Consider the following 18478-nt stretch of genomic DNA (forward strand, 5'->3'; position numbering starts at 1 on the left):
GAGCTGTGGGGAGCTGGCCGTGGTACGGTGGGAAGGCCAAATATTACAACCCTGCACATTTCCCTTTGGATGCAGAAGTCCCACTACAGAGTAATCACTAAGATACACACACGTACACATACATACATACATACATACACACACACACACACACACACACACACACAAATCTGGAAGGTTAAAACCAAAAACAATTGAAGTAATTTTCTTTTCCTGATGACTTTAACATAGTATTATGAAATCAAAGATTTATATAAAAATCCTGCAATCTCTCAATTAGAATTACTAGTCTGAACCTAGATTTATCTTTTCTTCTCTGAAAAGTATACACATTCTTTAGCTCTGTTTACTGAAAAGGCTCAGGAGCCATGATAGCCTAGCAGCAATAAACAGCTTTATTGACACAATTATGGTTTCTCAATACTGTTTATCATTCAAAAGAACCAGAGTTCTTTGAGGAAATGACTGATTCCAGGGCTAAAGTAAGAAATATTCGAGGTGTACCTGAGACATCCTGTCATGCCTAAAAAGCAAGGAAGCTACCAAAGATTATTAGAGTCTTATCAAAGGACCCAGTAGCCAACTTGGAGGGGTTCCCATTGCCCAGGGATGGGATGATTTAGTCATTAAAATGAACAATGGTGGCAGTAGATTGACATCAATCTATGGGTTCATAGTTGTGCTGAAAAACAAAACATTTGTAAGTCACCTTTTGAAGCTGCCAGAACAGCAGCTCATTAATCAGAAAATTGAAAAGTAAGGAGAATCAAGCATTTATATCGCCTCTTCTTTTTTTTTTTTTTTTTGCGGTACGCGGGCCTCTCACTGTTGTGGCCTCTCCCGTTGCGGAGCACAGGCTCAGAGGCCATGGCTCACGGGCCCAGCCGCTCCGCGGCATGTGGGATCTTCCCAGACCAGGGCACGAACCCATGTCCCCTGCATCGGCAGGCGGACTCTCAACCACTGCGCCACCAGGGAAGCCCATATATTGCGTCCTCTTATATTTTACAATTAATAAAGTAAAACTATACTAAAACTGTTAAGTTAAAAATTGATGGGGAACTTTATAGTAGATGGACTGTGCTGGTACTTGCTGGATCCAGGGATCTGTCATATTCTGATGACAGCAGACATCAGGTGCCTTTGGATGTGATGCTGTAAGAAGAGCACAGACCCGGTTATGAAGTACGGGGATCAGGATAGAAGACCACCACAACAACACAGTCAGCCACATCCCGACTGTGGAGCCTTCTACAGATTAAAACCTGAAGAGGGGGCTTCCCTGGTGGTGCAGTGGTTGAGAGTCCACCTGCCGATGCAGGGGACGCGGGTTGGTGCTCTGGTCTGGGAAGATCCCACATGCCGCGGAGCAGATGGGCCCGTGAGCCATGGCCGCTGAGCCTGCGCGTCCGGAGCCTGTGCTCCGCACGGAGAGGCCACAACAGTGAGAGGCCCGCGTACCGCAAAAAAACAAAACAAAACAAAAAAAACCTGAAGAGGGACACTAATTATTTTCAGTCCATTTGCAAAGCTAGCTTTTTTTTTTTCCCTCTACCCTGGGATATAGAGTTATTTGGGATCACATTGGGGTTACTGAGCAGCTTAAATTCATGGACTTAGAATAGAAGCCCTGACTACAATGGACTTTAGAGCATCTCCTTCTGGTAGACGTGGCCTTATTTCTGCCCCATGGTTGACTAGACCAGGAAGGTAACTGTCTTTGTTCTTTCACCAGGCTTCGCTACATCACCACATTTCTGTAGCACAGACGGACGAACTTCTCCCTGCCAGGAATTCTCAGCGGGTTCCACATCCTCTTGACTCCAAAACCACGTCTGATGTTTTAAGGTAGATTCAGACCTAGGCAACATGGCAGTACAGTTTGAAATGATATACTTTACTCTTGTTTTTCCAAGGTGTTTTAATTAAAGTGTGGTATTTGTGGAAGAGGTGCTACCTCTTGTGCAGTGGAGCACTGTCTGATTAGCCAGTGAGAGCCACATCCCCCCGCAATACCTGCATAGGACAGACAGTGTAGCATACTTTGTTAAATCCGGCAGTTATGTGCAAGTACAACTGCCCTTTTTTCCCATTCAGAGGAGGCATTTCATGGTGATGAAAATAGATCAGAATAAGGGGGTGGATAGTTAGAAGACAAAGTCTGGAACTTAAAGCACTTGACTTTGGAAACATTTTCTGCCCTCCCTGACATAGATTATGTAAATAAAGTTAAGTAAAACATAAATTCCATAGCTGGGAAATACCTCCCAGATTTGTCTTGTACTTTAGCAGGCTGTAAACATTCCTCATGTACCTTGAGAAAATATGCAAGCTCTTCCTAATGTTTTCTAACTCTTAAATGATTTGGAAATTATAGTTAAAGCAAGAACCTACCTAATCTACATGATTTTGGCTTCCAGGGCCTCTAGAGCAACCCTGTCCAATAGAAGTATAATGTGAGTCACATATAATTACTAGTTTAATGTGGCTACTAGAAAAGTGGTAATCTTAGTAATAACTTTATCAGTTATATAAAAACATGTGATAACGATGTCAAAATATAAAAAATAGTATCATTTGAACAGTAATCAATATAAAAATATTCATGAGCTGTTTTCCATGCTTTTTTAAATACTAAGTCTTTGAAATCCCGGTGCCTGTTCTCTATGTACAGCATATCTGAGTTCACGGAGTTGGGGGCCGGTGGCTGCCATATTGGACAGTGCAGGTCTAGAAGGAAGGGGGGGACATGAGGAAACGAACTCTGGGAGAGAGCTTGGGGCAACTTATGAAATGATATTAGGCCTTCTTCCTGCTGACACTGGCACGTTAGAACTTTCAGACCAGCCTTAACTTCTGTCGTGCCTGATGCCCTGACGCGTGTGTTCTCTCCGGCAGGTTTGTTTTGGAGCAGTACAACGCTCTGTCCTGGCTCACGTGCAATCCGGCCACCCAGGACCGTACCTCCTGCCTTCCCGTCCACTTTGTGGTGCTCACTCAGTTGTACAACGCCATCATGAATATACTCTAATTGGAAAAGCACTTGTTCTCTCTGGCTCAGTTCCTTCTCCCCGCAACCTCAGTCCAAGGAACCTGCTACACTCTTCAAATACCCTACTCCCTCCTCCTGAGACCACTCTGCACAGTCCTGCACTGTGATTACTTCTCAGCAGGCACATGTCATTTCTGCAGTGTTCATTACCAGAGTGACTCACAGACACTTCTCTCATGGACCTGGAAACTTCCATAAGCAGTGACTTTCAGCCAGTGTTATGGTGTGTGCGGCCCCAAACCGCTGGGCCACAGGAAGTTTTTTGTTGTTGGTTTTCAAGAGGGAACCAGAAGAGACAGTATCCTTTTGCACAAGAGTCTGTGTTTTCAGCCTCTGTTTAATAAGGGCAGTTCAGCCCTCTGGATGAAATCCTCTAGTTATTGGTGTATGGCCTGTGGGTTACCTGAACTCCATAATCTGGGACTTTTGAGAAACAAGAACCAGCTCAAGTACATGATTTCATAATGGGGTTTCTGTCTCCCTAGTGCTCCCATCTAGATTGGCATGAGTGCTTTGGTTGACTTTATACCTGTGTGTAGATACAAAAGGTCTGGAGACATCTTCATTTTGTTTATTTATTTTAGGTTGTTTTGTCATATGGTTTTTGTGACTTACTTTTAATTTTTTTCATTCGCAAGGACCAGGTACAGTAGCTGAAACCCAACTCAGATCCACTATAGGATTCTTTGACTACATACCTCTGTCCTAGAAGCCAGAAAAGGAGTGAAAACAAATCGGGGAGATCCTGCTTACAAGTAATATATTCAAAACCACCCAGCAGTAGGTTTTGTTGAGAATAAACTGGGTAAACATTCTGCCATATTCCTTATTAAAAGTGGCCAGCGTTTCCTGAAGGACAACATTTTTATACAGAAGGCAGTCAAGCTCAACCCAGAGCCATGGAGGCAAGTACCTTCACTAGTTTTATATAGTCACAATGGAAATATATTTTCTAGTGAATTCTTACTGAAAGCCAGGTCTCTCCTCTCATTAGATCAAAAGGGACTCATGTATATATCACAATCGAAAGTGTTTGCTCATAAAATCAGTTATAAATATGGTAAATTTTTTCTGGACCATAGGAATATTATTTCAAAGAAATATTCAACTTAACCATTAAATTAGTACTTGAAGTTGAGCCTTCGTGGTGGGACTTTTTTTAAAAAAACATGCCTTTTTAAATCATTAAGGCTAATTGAAGTATTTTATCCAGGCCCGAGAGGGTTGTCTTTAGGACTCCATTTCTACCCCTACCTTGCTGTGCGTTGCTGTCTGAGGGCAGTGGGCGTGGGCTTGCCTCCCATGAGCCGCTCTGGTCAGGCTGTTGAGCTCTAGTCACCTGTGGAGAGAATCATGCAAATTTTAAAAGTTCTTCCAAGAGACTTCCATATTCTGGTTATTAACAAAAAAAGGAAAAATGTAATAACTGATATGATTTTGTAAAAGTATTTTTCTTGAAATAATCTAACGTTTAAAACATATTAAAAAAAAAGTTGTGTGGTGGGAATGTGAAAGCAGAGAAGTAACTTGTAAATGGATAATTTTGTTCTCTGTACCACCAATTGGGGGGGAGGGGTCGACTTTCGCAGTGTATAGGTTAAAAAAATCTGATATATCAAACCATTTGTATCTAATGTGTACAGTGTAAAATTGACTTTAAAAATATTGCAGTGCTATTTTTTCTTAATCAGAAAGGAAAAATTCTCAAGGCCTTTTGAAGAGCATAAGATGATGAAGATTGTAAACTTGTATAAAACTATCTTGGTGAGAAGACAAATTGTAAAGTAGATATTTGTAATCTTTTACCACTTTGGGGTTGCTTTTTTTCCCAGAATTCATCAGAACTTTGAATTTTTTTTTTTTAAATGGGCTGTTTTTAATGCAGGGGCTTTTCTTCCCTAGAAACCCAATTCTCAGCAAAAAAAAAAAGAAAAAAAATACAAAAAACAAAAAAACCCCTACAAAAATTAAAAAAAAAAAGGCAGCAAAGGGTAGTTTTCATCTGGTGTCTTTTATTTAAGTTTTTTAAGTTAAGAAAAGCTGGTGACATATTTATACGTTTTTGTGCAAAAATAAATGAATGGCAATAGATTTTAAAAAAATCTTATTATGTACTTCTGTGTGAAAAAGTCTGTATAATATTTCCCTTAAATATGCATTATTTTACTTGTGAGTTTTTTACTGAATTAATCTGAAATGTACAAGCCCTGGATTTGCTACAGAGTGAGAACTTATTTTATTTTTTTTTTATTTTTAATTTTGGAAATTCTGCAGAAATCAGAACTCTTACCATGGTTTGAACTAAAGAGGGGAAATGGGGGAGGGGAGAGGGGTGGGATTGTCCAGCATGCTTGTATGTATATTTCAGAACCTTTTTTAAATGTAAAAGCTGTACATTTCTGGGAAGTTCTGAATTTCTTTTGTTTCCTTTTTTTCCTTCAAGCATTTTGCAGTGAGCTTCTTTTATATATAGCAAACAATTTGAAAGAATACAAAAATATGTGAAGTTCATTTAAAAAAACTACAGTATAGCGCTGGTACAGTACACTAAAAGACTTTGATAAAAAGAAACAATACTAAAAGGCCTCCATTTTAAATGTCATTCATATATACCTTGTGAATGAGAGCTATATACTTTTACACACTTTTTTAGAGGAATAAATTATTGAATTACTGAAACGTTGAGTGGCTTTTTTCCCCTTCCATCCTGCTTTTGTAATGGGAGTGATCTACGCCTATTCAAAAGGTGTTAAGTATTATGAACAGTCCTTGACCAGCAGCCAGGCTCTACCTTCCAGCGTAAAGTTTTACTCCGCTGATCAGCACATCTCCTAGCTGTTCTCAGACGGTTTTCACATATTCCAGGATACAAGGGCATTCCTGGATCAGTTTTAGCGTGCACACACACACACACACACACACAGCATTGGATTTGGAGCTCTGGTGTTTAGTTCCTTAACTGTCCTGAGTAGGTCACATCTAACAGTGATCACACGTGTAACAGTGAGCTACTTGTCTCCTAGCTCTTAAGAGTGCGGTCAATACTAGAACAGTTGACAAGTCTGTTTTCTACTTGCCTTCTCTTCACGGTCTCAGCCAGTTTCTTTTTGATGTTCCTTAAAAAGAACAGTTCCATCGCTTTGCTGTTTTCCCAGTTCACAGCCTGGTGACAGTAGTATGCCATCTAACACACACACAAGCAAGGCTCTCATTGACTGCATGGCACCCGCTACGTTGTTCTCTTCTCCTTGGGTCCATTCCGTAGGAAAAACCCCTGTGGGGGCAGAAGCTCTCGCTAAAACAGTAAACAGGACCTGGCAGAACCTACTGTCGAAATTTGAATACATTGGAAGATCTTGTCTTTAATCTTCCTCCAACTCTTTGGCAGTATACATTGTTCTGAATCTAACGATAAAGTGTTGAGACTACTCAGCCTCAGTTATTTCATCTGCAAATGAGGGATGAGGGCAATTCCATGAGAAATGCTTTGCAGACTAAAAAGCTGTGTCCATGTTATTATAGTTGTACTATTGAAGAGGCCTGAGAAAAGTGAGGCCACTTTTCTGTCAACAGATAATATCGGTCTCTGTCTCATCCAGTTGCACTGCCTTATGCATAGTTCACAGCACTCTTGGTAACGCTGCCTGCCCAAAGCATTAAAGAACCACACATTTCCTAGATCCTATGTGATCAGGTCAGTCCGATGATTCCTGTGCCCCGTAAAAATCAGAATTAGGTGGTATTTTTCCAACCAATTGATCTACTTGGGTTCTGTGCTCATACAGCGGACGGCACTTTATCCAACAATCAATGAATATGGATTTTATGCTATAGGAGCTTCGTTTTCATAGCCACTATTTGCTGTACCAATTCAGCAATACTAGCTGAATCTCCTTGAGGTAGGAAAAATTATTTGTCAAATGCATTGAAACATTTTACAAATTAGATGTAGGTAAATCTGACCTGTCACTCAAGAACCATCTGCCGCTAGCCGTTTGCGCTGCTCAGATTCTGCTTAACACCAGTTCATCCCCTCCAAGGATGCCATCAAATAGTTTTATGTTCCTGCTATTCGAGAAGTCACAGGGCCAGGAATTTGTCCCCAACTGGTGTCAAAGAGCGAATAAAAATCTTATAAAAAGTGCAGTTTGTCCATAGGAGTTTTTAAAGACAGACTTTTCATAAGACTTAGTGCCTAAGCGTGAGAGCCACATAACTGAAAACAGCCTTTGCCGCTTGTCATTTCTTTCTCTTCTGAATTCGCCACTTGCTAAAATCCTATCAAGAGGCAATTTGAATGTATTACCAGTAAAATTTTTATCTTGGTGTTAAATGATTCGCTTGTTTATATCCCCTTGACAAAAATGTCACTTTAACAGTAATTATTTCATGTCATTAATACCTAATGAGACGCCATTAGAAAATTCTGTGGTGCCAGGTAATACGTGGTTGCAGCAGTTGCCCTGGGCATCTTACTCTGCTGGGAACCAGATTTACCAGTCTCCCACCACTTAACTTGAAATTCTCAGGTCAACTTTATTAAAGATTTTTTGGCACTTAACTGCTTCTGGTTAGAACTCCAAAGTAATGAAGCAGGTAAGAAATAGTTGATGAGGAAGAAGACTTGGACAAGACTAAAAGTACTGAATTTTCTCTGCAAAGGTTATTTCCTCAATGAGCATTAGTTACCAGGGAAGATGCAGACAGACACTGGGGTCAGCCTCACTTTTTCCTTTAAGAAAAGCAGGGAAGTGAGAAAAGCCTGTTTTATCTTAATAATCTAAAAACTGTGTGTGTACGGGCTATGACTCAGTGCTCTGTTCAGATGTAGGAATCAAAGCAGGTCTGCTGCAGAGTGCTTAAAATCACCCACATCTCAGAACAGGCAAACACGTTGAAATCAGCAGCCCCTTTCAGCATTTCTCTGGCTGTTGCTATTTTATGCCTTCATTGCCTTACTAGCAAATTAGGCAGGTTTCAATCTACCAGTTTCATAAAACCACATGATATTCAGGAAAATTGGCCCCGCAAGAGCTAAGATGAGAGGGCTGACACAAGGAGATGTTTGCTATGGGAGTAATCAATTTAATTTAACGTGTAAGATAGTAATTGTCTTATTTCATTTGAGCTTGAGCACTTTCAGTAAGCATTTACAAGTAGCCCCTCTTACGTAAATCTTACTCCATTCACTTAGAGGCTTGGCTTCATGTAGCTCTTATTAACGTATATGCATTATTTAATACGTAAATAATTTCCTGTCTGCTTCCTTTAAGTATGTGATTTTTAATTGTAGAAGAGAATGTTTATACAGTTATACATGCACACACCAATATTTTTTTTCCCTGTTGATCTCTCTTATATCACCACAAAGCTTAGGAATTTATCTCCTTATCAGGTCTAGAGATCAAGGTCATTTTTGTTTCACAGGATGAACTAATGACCTTCCAGTCATTTCTGTGACATGGGAGAGTTTACCTTACCTGACTTATAGATTGGGCTGACTATATATACCGCACTGAGAGTAGGCACCCAGGAAATGTTTGTGGAAAGAGTGGAGTGCACATCAATAATCTGAAATTTACCAGCAAATTCATCCCATTCTGCTGCTTTTTGGAGGAGCAGAAAATATATATTTTATATACTAGAAAATATAAGAATTTCTTTTATTTTTCTGTTGCTGATTTAGGTTTTCTATTTCTTATGTCAATTTTGGTAATTTGGATTTTTACAGGGGAAAAAAAATTGAGTTTGTCAACATATTACTATGCAATTGTGTAGAGTATTCCCTTAATTCCGAACCTATTGTTTTTGGTAACGTATGCTCCTCCTCATTTCTAACTGTTTATGCATTTTTTTCCCTTCTCCATGGATTATTCTAACAGTTGCTGTTTTTTAGTTTTGTTTGATTTTTCCAAAGAAACAGCTCATGCATTTAACAATTATGCTGTTTTTATCCTGGCTTTTAATCTTGTTCCTTTTCCTAGTTTCCTTGAGGGTTTTGTTTTAGTTTCCTTGACTCTTAATTGCCTGCTTAGTTAATTTATTTTCCGTTTTTATGATACAGGCATTTATAGCCCGGGGGCTTTTGGATGTGTGTGGCCCTCCTCAAATTATATGCAAAATTCTTTGTATTTGCATTTTTTCTAGGGAGGGGATCTATTGTATCAGATTCTCAGAGGTATCTGATCCTAAAAGAGATAAAAATTACTGCTCTGGGACTATGTTAAAGCTGATTGCATCCTACAAGTTTTGATGTTTAATGTTTTCATTTTTATTTTTAGACTCAGTGTTTTATTTCTTTTTTGATCTGCCCTTTTTTTAATAAAGGAAAGTTCTCTTTGGATTTCAAGTCTCTTGGACTGTAATTTTCTCTTACTACACATAATCTAGTATTGATTGGGCTTTACAAACAGTCTCCAAAGCCTTTAAAGCAAGGTGTATCCATTTCCTAGTGCTGTCCAACAGAAATATAATGTGAGCCATATAAATGTTATTTTATATTTTCTAGTAGCCACATTAAAAATGTGAAGACAACAGGTGAAATTAATATTTGTATTAATCCCATATATATATTTTCATGTTTTAACATGAAATATAGAAGTTATCGGTGAGATATTTAGCATTTTTGCAATGTCTTCAACATCCAATATTTATTTCATGTTTACAGTGTATCTAAATTTGGATGCTAAATTTTCAGTGGTTAAGGCAAAATGTAGTTGTACCAAAACAAGTTGGATTTAACAGAAAAACATTGTATACTGCTTCTGGTTTTAAATTTAAAATTTTTTTTAATTAACTTGTCCCTGATAATTTTTTTTTATAAATTTATTTATCTTTTATTTATTTATTTTTGGTTGTGTTGGGTCTTTGTTGCTGCGCACGGGCTTTCTTTAGTTGCGGTGAGTGGGGGCTACTCTTTCTTGCGGTGCGCAGGCTTCTCATTGCGGTGGCTTCTCTTGTTGCGGAGCATGGGCTCTAGGCGCGCGGGCTCAGTAGTTGTGGCTCATGGACTTAGTTGCTCCGCAGCATGTGGGATCTTCCCAGACAGGGCTTGAACCCATGTCCCCTGCATTGGCAGGCGGATTCTTAACCACTGCACCACCAGCGAAGTCCCTTAAATTTAAATTTTAATGAAAATTTTAAAAAATTTAAAAATTAGTTCCCTCAGCCATGCTCGTCACGTTTCCAAGTGTTCAACAGCCAGCCACACACTAACCTGCTGGACAGGGCAGTGCCAGCCTGTAAGATTTGAGATGGATTAATTCTGCCTCAAGTATATTTTCCATATCTTCTGTCTGGATCTCAACTCTGTCTCAGGCAGACAGGAGTCAAAATTTCCCACTGTGATTTTGGCTGTCCTTTTTCCTTTTGCCCTACATTATTGCTGCATAAAGGTTTATGATGTATCTCTGTATAATGACTATTCTGCATATATTTTTTGCTTTAAATTATCCTTTGATATGGATATTACCACCCCTATTTCTTTTTATTTTTTTTGACTGTGTTGCGTCTTCATTACTGCGCACAAGCTTTTCTCTCTAGTTGCGGTGAGCAGGGCTACTCTTCATTGCAGCACAAGGGCTTCTCATTGCAGTGGCTTCTCGTTGCAGAGCACGGGCTGTAGGCGTGTGGGCTTCAGTTGTTTTAGCGTGCGGGCTCAGTAGTTGTGGCACACGGGCTTAGTTGCTCTGCTGCATGTGGGATATTCCCCAATCAGGGATCAAACCTGTGTCCCCTGCATTGGCAGGCAGATTCTTAACCATTGCGCCACCAGGGAAGCCCCCCCTATTTCCTTTAATTAAAATTCTGGTGTTATATCTTTGACCAACTATTTATTTCCAAACTGTCATTTTGTGTTAGTTGTTCTTCATACGAATCATTGCGTTTCATTGTCCCATAGAATTATAATCTCCTTTCAATAGGGTAATTTTTACCATTTGCATTTCCTGTTCTGTGTTACCCTTTGACTTATCAGCCAGTTCTTACAAATGCACGTATATATTTATTTGCTTCCTTTTACTTTTCAATTTTGCCTTTTTGTGTATGAAGTCTGCTTTTATCTTTCAAACATTTTGGAAAGAAACCTTCATTTTCAATTAGTGATTACCTTACAACAGTCCACAAACATTCACAATGCACTTATTGCTCTACAAGTACCCATTCTAATTAAAAAAAAAAAATCCTCTCATCCATCAGTCCCACCTCCACCTCCATCCTATTCTCTCAAGACTCACTCCGCTGTGTTCATTTCCTAGGCCCCGGGGAAATCTGTGAATCAGAGCAGAATTTTTGCTCATCTCTGTCCTCCTTTTCCTTGGATGCTGCCCTTCAGTCTTGAGTAGCTCCCTTAGTTTCAGGCTTCTCTCCCTAAGAAATGCAGAAGCCACTTCACACCGGAACATTTTTTACCATCAGGTTCCCTCAGTCCCTGTCATACAGAACCATACACAGAACCATAACATATCTGCAGAATGAATCTGTTGATTCTGTCAACAGATACCCTGTGCCTCTAAGGTGCCAGCCCTGTGCTAGCGAATGAAGAGATACCCCACCCGTATCCTGAGGGTCAAGGAGGCCAGTGTCCGTGACACAGTGGTCCCGCCTCTGAAGGAGCCCCAAAAAGGAGCACGCTTCCCAGCCCAGCCTGGGCAATGAGTAACCCCCATGCCTGTCTTCAATTTCAAGTCTTCTCGGCTCTGTCCCCAACCAGTTTCCGTCAGAGTGCCTCTGTCATAGGGCGGAAGTATTCCTCGTCCAGTTCTGTCACCACAGTTGAGCCGTACAGCACTCTGAGCTCCTCTCTTGCTGACACCCTCAATTCCTTACCCCGATGATTTCTTTTTAATTGAACTATAGTTGATTTACAATGTTGTGCTAGTTTCTGGTGTACAACAAAATGATTCCGTTTATGTGTATACATATATATATATTTTTTTAATATATATATTCTTTCCATTATGGTTTATTACAGGATATTGAATATAGTTCCGTGTTCCACACAGTAAGTCCTTGTTATCTGTTTTATATATTGTAGTGTATATATGTTAATCCCAAACTCCTAATATATCCCTTCCCCACCCCCCCTTAACCCCTTTGATAACTGTAAGTTTGTTTTCTATGTCTGTGAGTCTATTTCTGTTTTGTAAATAAGTTCATTTGTATATTTTAGATTCCACATATAAGTGATATCATGTGGCATTTGTCTTTCTCTGTCTGACTTCACTTAGTATGATAATCTCTAGGTCCATCCATGTTGCTACAAATGGCATTTTTTTTTTTTTTTACAGCTGAGTAGTATTCCATATTGTGTGTGTGTGTGTGTGTGTATGTCACATCTTCTTTATCCATGCATCTGTTGATGGACATTTAGGTTGCTTCCATGTCTTGGTTATTGTAAAATAGTGCTGCTATGAACATTGGGATGCATGTATCTTTTCAAATTAGAGTTTTCTCCAGATATATGCCCAGGAGTAGGATTGCTGGGTCATATGGTAGTTCTATTCTTAGTTTTTTAAGGAACCTCCATACTGTTTTCCGTAGTGGTTGCACCAATTTATATTTCTACCGACAGTGTAGGAGGGTTCCCTTTTCTCCACACCCTCTCCAGCACCTGTTATTTTAATGATGGCCATTCTCACCAGTGTGAAGTGATACCTCATTGTACTTTTGATATACATTTCTCTAATAGCTAGCGGTGTTGAGCATCTTTTTATGTGCCTTTTGGCCATCTGTATGTCTTCTTTAGAGAACTATTTAGGTCTGCTGTCTTCTTTTTTGATTGAGTTATTTGGTTTTTTGTTACTGAGTTATATGAGCTGTATATATCAATATATTTTGTAAATTAAGCCCTTGTCGGTTGCATCGTTTGAAAATATTTTCTTCCATTCTATAGGTTGTCTTTTCTTTTTGTTTATGGCTTCCTTTGCTGTGCAAAAGCTTAACAGTTTGATTAGGTCCCATTTGTTTGTTTTTGCTTTTATTTCTATTGCCTTGGGAGACTGACCTAAGAAAACATTGGTATGATTTATGTCAGAGAATGTTTTGCCTGTGTTCTTTTCTAGGAGTTTTATGGTGTCATGTCTTATAGTTAAGTCTTTAAGCTATTTTAAGTTCATTTGTGTGTATGGTGTGAGGGAGTGTTCTAACTTCATTGATTTACATGCAGCTATCCAGCTGTGGGAAAGATGTTTTTGCCCATGTCAGAGAGGTGCCAGTGAGGGATCTCCATTATGGGCTCCATTGTGGGCAAATCTCCAAAGAACTCACCGAAGCACCCAGGACACAGAGTCAGACTCACGTGCCTGCCGAGACTGCGGTTTGTAACTTAAAGTAATAGTGATCAGAAAAGTTATGAGGCCTACCCTAAATTTTATCTAGGAGCAAGGGGAGAAATAACTCGAATAAATTTAAGGGGTCAGCGGAAAACAAAAATAAAGCTGCTTTAAAGTGACCTCCCCAATGTTGTGCCTGTTCAAAGTACTCGTTACATTTGGAGCGATGCACTGCAGGTAAAATGGCTAAACTAGAGGAATCAACATAGATTAAGCTTTCCCAACACCACTTGCTGAAGAGACTGTCTTTTCTCCATTGAATATACTTGCCTTCTTTGTCAAAGATATATTGACCGTAGATGTGTGGGTTTATTTCTTCATTTTACTTATATTTCTCTGACTCTAAGTTTGGGAGAAACAGTTATCTTCTGTCGTCCTGAAGGGCTGTTTTGTTTTGGTTTTTTTATAAACTTATTTATTTGTTTATTTTTGGCTCTGTTGGGTCTTTGTTGCTGCTTGCACACTTTCTCTAGTTGCAGCGAGCGGAGGCTACTCTTCGTTGTGGTGCGCAGGCTTCTCATTGCAGTGGCTTCTCTTGTTGAGGAGCCCGAGCTCTAGGCACGTGGGCTTCAGTAGTTGTGGCACACGGGATTCAGTAGTTGAGGCACATGGGCTCAGCAGTTGTGGCTCGCGGGCTCTAGAGCACAGGCTCAGTAGTTGTGGCGCACGGGCTTAGTTGACCTGCAGCATGTGGGATCTTCCCGGACCAGGGCTCGAACCTGTGTCCCCTGCATTGGCAGGCGGATTCTTAATCACTGCACCACCAGGGACGCCCCAGGGCTGTTTTTTTGTGGGAGCGTCCCTGTGTAGCCTGTGTGAGTCTAATATTTTCAGTGCGAGGACTGGTTTTAGCATGGATGCCTGCCGTGTCTTCCTCGGTGTGTGCTAGCCATTATCCCCTTGAAAGGGGGTGTGATTGGTGGTGTGGTGACCAGAGCCTGCACTGGATGTTGAGCAGGGCCTCCTCTTTGCTCTGTGGTTATCACAGCCCTGTCGGGGGCAGGGACTGTCCTTTAGTTGTTGGAGCCCCCAGATCTGTTTCTGCTCTGCACTATGAGGTAGGTGCACTGGAGCACTTCTGCTGGGGGAGAAGCCACTGAGGATTCCTCTACAGGAGCTGTCCACCAGGGACTGCGCTCTGTAGTGTCACCTGTTACCTAATGTGCAGACTTACAGGTGAGCCCTGTTGTTGGCACTGCCCTCGGCCCCTCCTTAACGATGGGAGTGCAGGCAACTGGCCTGAGTGTCCCTTGGGCACTGTGCTCACAAAGCCACCAGCAGATCTGTTGGCCCAGATCCACTGAAGTCAGGCACTGGGACAACTGCAGTCATGCACCTGGACCCTCCACAGGGGCTATGGAATGGGCCCAGACCTCAGTCCCACCTCCGTGTGCGGGTGCAGGCAAAGCCCACAGCTGCTAATTCCAGACGAGCCCAACCCCCGGAGCACCGGCAATCCACTGGGATGTCCCACAGGCACTGAGCTTACAGAGCCACAGATGGCAGCGTAAATCTGCAGGTGGCACAACCGCTGGGACACTGCTCAGGTTTCAGCCCCGCGTCCACGTGCGGGCAACCCCCTGGTGTGGTGTGCTCCCAGCACTTGTAGAGGCAGAGCTGTGCCCCCTGTGAGAACGAGGCTGCTATGGCGGCGCCCCTCCCTTCATGCACGTGTTAACAATGGTGCTCCTATGGTGGACACAGGCTCCATCCTGTGCATACCCCCAGTTGCAGCCCAGCCCACACTCCAGCCCCTTCAGGCTGTCTCCACACAGCCAACCCCAGTCCTCTTTCCAGGTCTGTCCGCTGAAGCCCAAGTTGCAGCGCCCAGCCCCATGTGCACCAGCAGACGTGCGTCTGGGGCTGGGAGTGCAAGGAAGTGGCCAGGACTGTCTGTGCTGGTCTCTCTCTGTTCTGCGTGCTGCAACCCAGCTGCTGCGTTCTCCTCTGAGCCTCTGAAGCTCCCTTTCTGTCCTGGCTGATCTCCTAGCCAGTGAAGGTTTCCAGGGTGAGGGAACCTCTCCTCTTTCACAGCTCCCTGCCAGGGGTGCAGGTCCTGTCCTGATTACTTTTTATTTTTCTTGTGTCCTACCCAGTTGCCTGATGATCTTTCTTGCAACTTTGGTTGTATGAAATCTTCTGCCAGCGTTCAGTAGGTATTCTGAGAGAATTGTTCCACGTGTCGCTGTATTTTTGATGTATTTGTGGGAGGAGGTGAGTTTCAAGCCCTTCTATTCCACCATCTTGACCTCCTCTCCCACTGAGGATTCTTCATGCCTCTTGGCATAGTCTCAGCCCTTGATCTGCTGGGAGCTGATTAACATGCAGATTCCCAGGCCATCCACAGTTTCTGGTCCAGTGAGTGGGGGGTAGGCCCCAGGAGTCTGCATTAAATGCTCTCTACACCCCAGGTAACTCTGATACAGGGGTCAGTAGACTGCAGTTTGAGAAATACTTGTCCAATTCAACTTTTTTGTACTAGGGCAATATGGGCAGGCAGGAGTTAGCAAAGGATACCTTAGTACATCAGACTGCGTTTACTCTGTTAAAACTTGGGATATTTTTTCTCCTATACACTTTTGTTAGATGAGCTCATCCTTCCCCACAACTCCCAAATCTGTAGCTATGGATTCCGTACTTCTATCTACCTACCAGATAGTTCCACCAGGAAAGCCACAGTCACTCTGGATTGAGTCCATCCTTCCTTCAAACTCTGTTCTTTCTCCTCCTCCTCATCAAGCCTGTACAAGCCTCTAGACCAGCCTCACCCAGCCGGGGGCAGACACCAGAAGCAAGAAAACTACAGTTCTGCAGTCTGCAGAGTAAGCCCACAAATGCAGGCCAGACACTACTCTGGGACCAGCTGGCCCCTGGCCCTTGCAGGACAGGAGGGGAGTGCACTGCTGGGACACACAGGACATCTCCTACAGAGAACCACTTCTCCAAGGTTGAGAAATGTAACCAACCTGCCACATACATAAATATACAAATATCAATTTAGACAAAATGAGGTGACAGAGGAATATGTTTCAGACAAAGTAACAAGGTAAAACCCCAGAAGAATAACTAAGTGACGTGAAGATAGGCAATCTACCCGAGAAAGAGTTCAGAGTAACAATCGTAAAGATGATCAAAGAACTCGGGAGGAGAATGGATGCACAGAGTGAGAAATTAAAGTCTTGTTTTTTGGCCCTGCCACGCAGCTTGCAGGATCTTAGCTCCACAACCAGGGATTGAACCTGAGACACAGCAGTGAAAGCACTGAGTTCTAACCACTGGACCGCCAGGGAATTCCTAGAAGTTTTAAACAAATAATTAGAAAATATAAAGAACCACCAAACAGAATTAAAGGAAACAATAAGTGGAATGAAAAATACACTAGAAGGAATCAGTAGTAGAATAAATGAGGTGGAAGAATGGATCAGTGAGATGGAAGACAGAGTGGCAGAAATCACTGTCACCAAACAGAGAAAAGAATGAAAAGAAATGAGGACAGTTTAAGAGACCTCTGGGACAACATCAAGCATGCTAATATTCACATTATAGGGGTTCCAGAAGGAGGAGAGAGAGAGAAAGGGCCTGAGAAAATATTTGAAGAGATAATAGCTGAAAACTTCCCTAACCTGGGGGAAGGCAACAGTCACCCAAGTCCAGAAAGTGCAGAGGCCCATACAGGATTAACCCACAGAGGAATCCATCACAGCACATTGTGATCAAACTGACAAAAATTAAACAGAGAATATTAAAAGCAACAAGGGAAAAGCAACAAATAACATACAAGGGAACACCCATAAGGTTATCAGATGATTTTTTTTTCATCAAAAACTCTGCAGGCCAGAAGAGAGTGGCAAAATATATTTAAAATGATAGAAGAGAAAAACCTACACACAACCAAGAATACCCCGCAAAGCTCCCATTCAGATTTGATGGAGAAATCACAACTTTACAGATGAGCAAAGCCAAAAGAATTCAGCACCACCAAACCAGCGTTACAGCAAATGCTAAAGGGAATTCTCCAGGCAGAAAAGAAAAGGCCACAACTGGAAACAAGAAAATTATGCAATGGAAAATCCCACTGGTGAAGGCGAACATAAAATAAAGGTAGGAAATCATCCACACACAGAGCTAGTGGGGAGGTTAAAAGACAAAGGGGGTAAAATCATTTGTAGCCACAATAAGCAATTAAGGGATACAAAAAACAATTAGATGTAAAATATAAAAACAAAAACAGTAATTGAGGAGAGTACAAATGCAGTGTATCTAAAATGTGTTTGAAATTAAGAGATCAGCAACTTAAAACAAGCATGTATAAATATAGACTCCTATACAAAAACCTCATGGTAACCGCAAAACAAAAATCTATAATAGATATACACACAAAAAAGCAAAAGGAATCCACACGTAACACTAAAGCTCGTCATCAAGTCAGAAGAGAAGAGAACAGAAGAAGGGGGAAAAAAGACCTACAAACGCAAATCCAAAACAATAACAAAATGGCAGTAGGAACATACCTAATGATAATTACCTTAAATGTAAACAGCCTTAAGGCTCCAACCAAAAGACACAGCCTGGCTGAATGGATACAAAAACAAGACCCATATGTTTGCTGCCTACAAGAGACTCACTTCAGATCTACAGACACATACAGACTGAAAGTGAGAGGATGGAAAAAGGTATTCCACACAAATGGAAATCAAAAGAAAGCTAGAGGTGCAATACTTATATCAGACAAAATAGACTTTAAAGACTGTTTCAAGAGACGAAGAAGAACTCTACATAATGATCAAAGAATCAATCCAAGAAGAAAATATAACAATTATAAATATATATACACCCAACAAAGGTGCACCCGCAAGTCACCTCAATATATGAGGCAAATGTTAACAGACATAAAAGGAGAAATTGACAGTAACACAATAATAGTGGGGACTTTATACCCCACTTCCATCAATGGACAGATCATCCAGACAGAAAACCAATAAGGAAACACAGGCCTTAAATGATACATTAGACCAGATGGACTTAATCGATATTTATAGGCATTCCATCTGAAAGCAGCAGAGTGCACATTCTTTTCAAGTGCACATGGAACATT

The 18478-nt window shown here is 41.3% G+C and overlaps 1 protein-coding gene across 3 annotated transcripts in view; it reads left to right on the forward strand.

The window, feature by feature from the left end:
- The window catches only part of MED13L (mediator complex subunit 13L), a 295894-nt gene extending 290143 nt beyond the window's left edge, over positions 1–5751 (forward strand). For 2 of the 3 annotated variants that reach the window (XM_060028113.1, XM_060028114.1), the window contains exons 30-31: positions 1736–1848; positions 2899–5750. In XM_060028113.1, coding sequence (XP_059884096.1) covers positions 1736–1848; positions 2899–3031 — 246 coding nt within the window. In that variant the 3' untranslated portion in view covers positions 3032–5750. Of the gene's footprint in view, positions 1–1735; positions 1849–2898 lie in introns of all 3 variants that reach the window. The other variant, XM_060028115.1, reaches the window with a different exon arrangement.
- The last annotated feature ends 12727 nt before the right edge of the window (positions 5752–18478 follow it).

This window comes from Delphinus delphis, chromosome 13 (assembly GCF_949987515.2).
Source record: "Delphinus delphis chromosome 13, mDelDel1.2, whole genome shotgun sequence".
Taxonomy (NCBI): domain Eukaryota; kingdom Metazoa; phylum Chordata; class Mammalia; order Artiodactyla; family Delphinidae; genus Delphinus; species Delphinus delphis.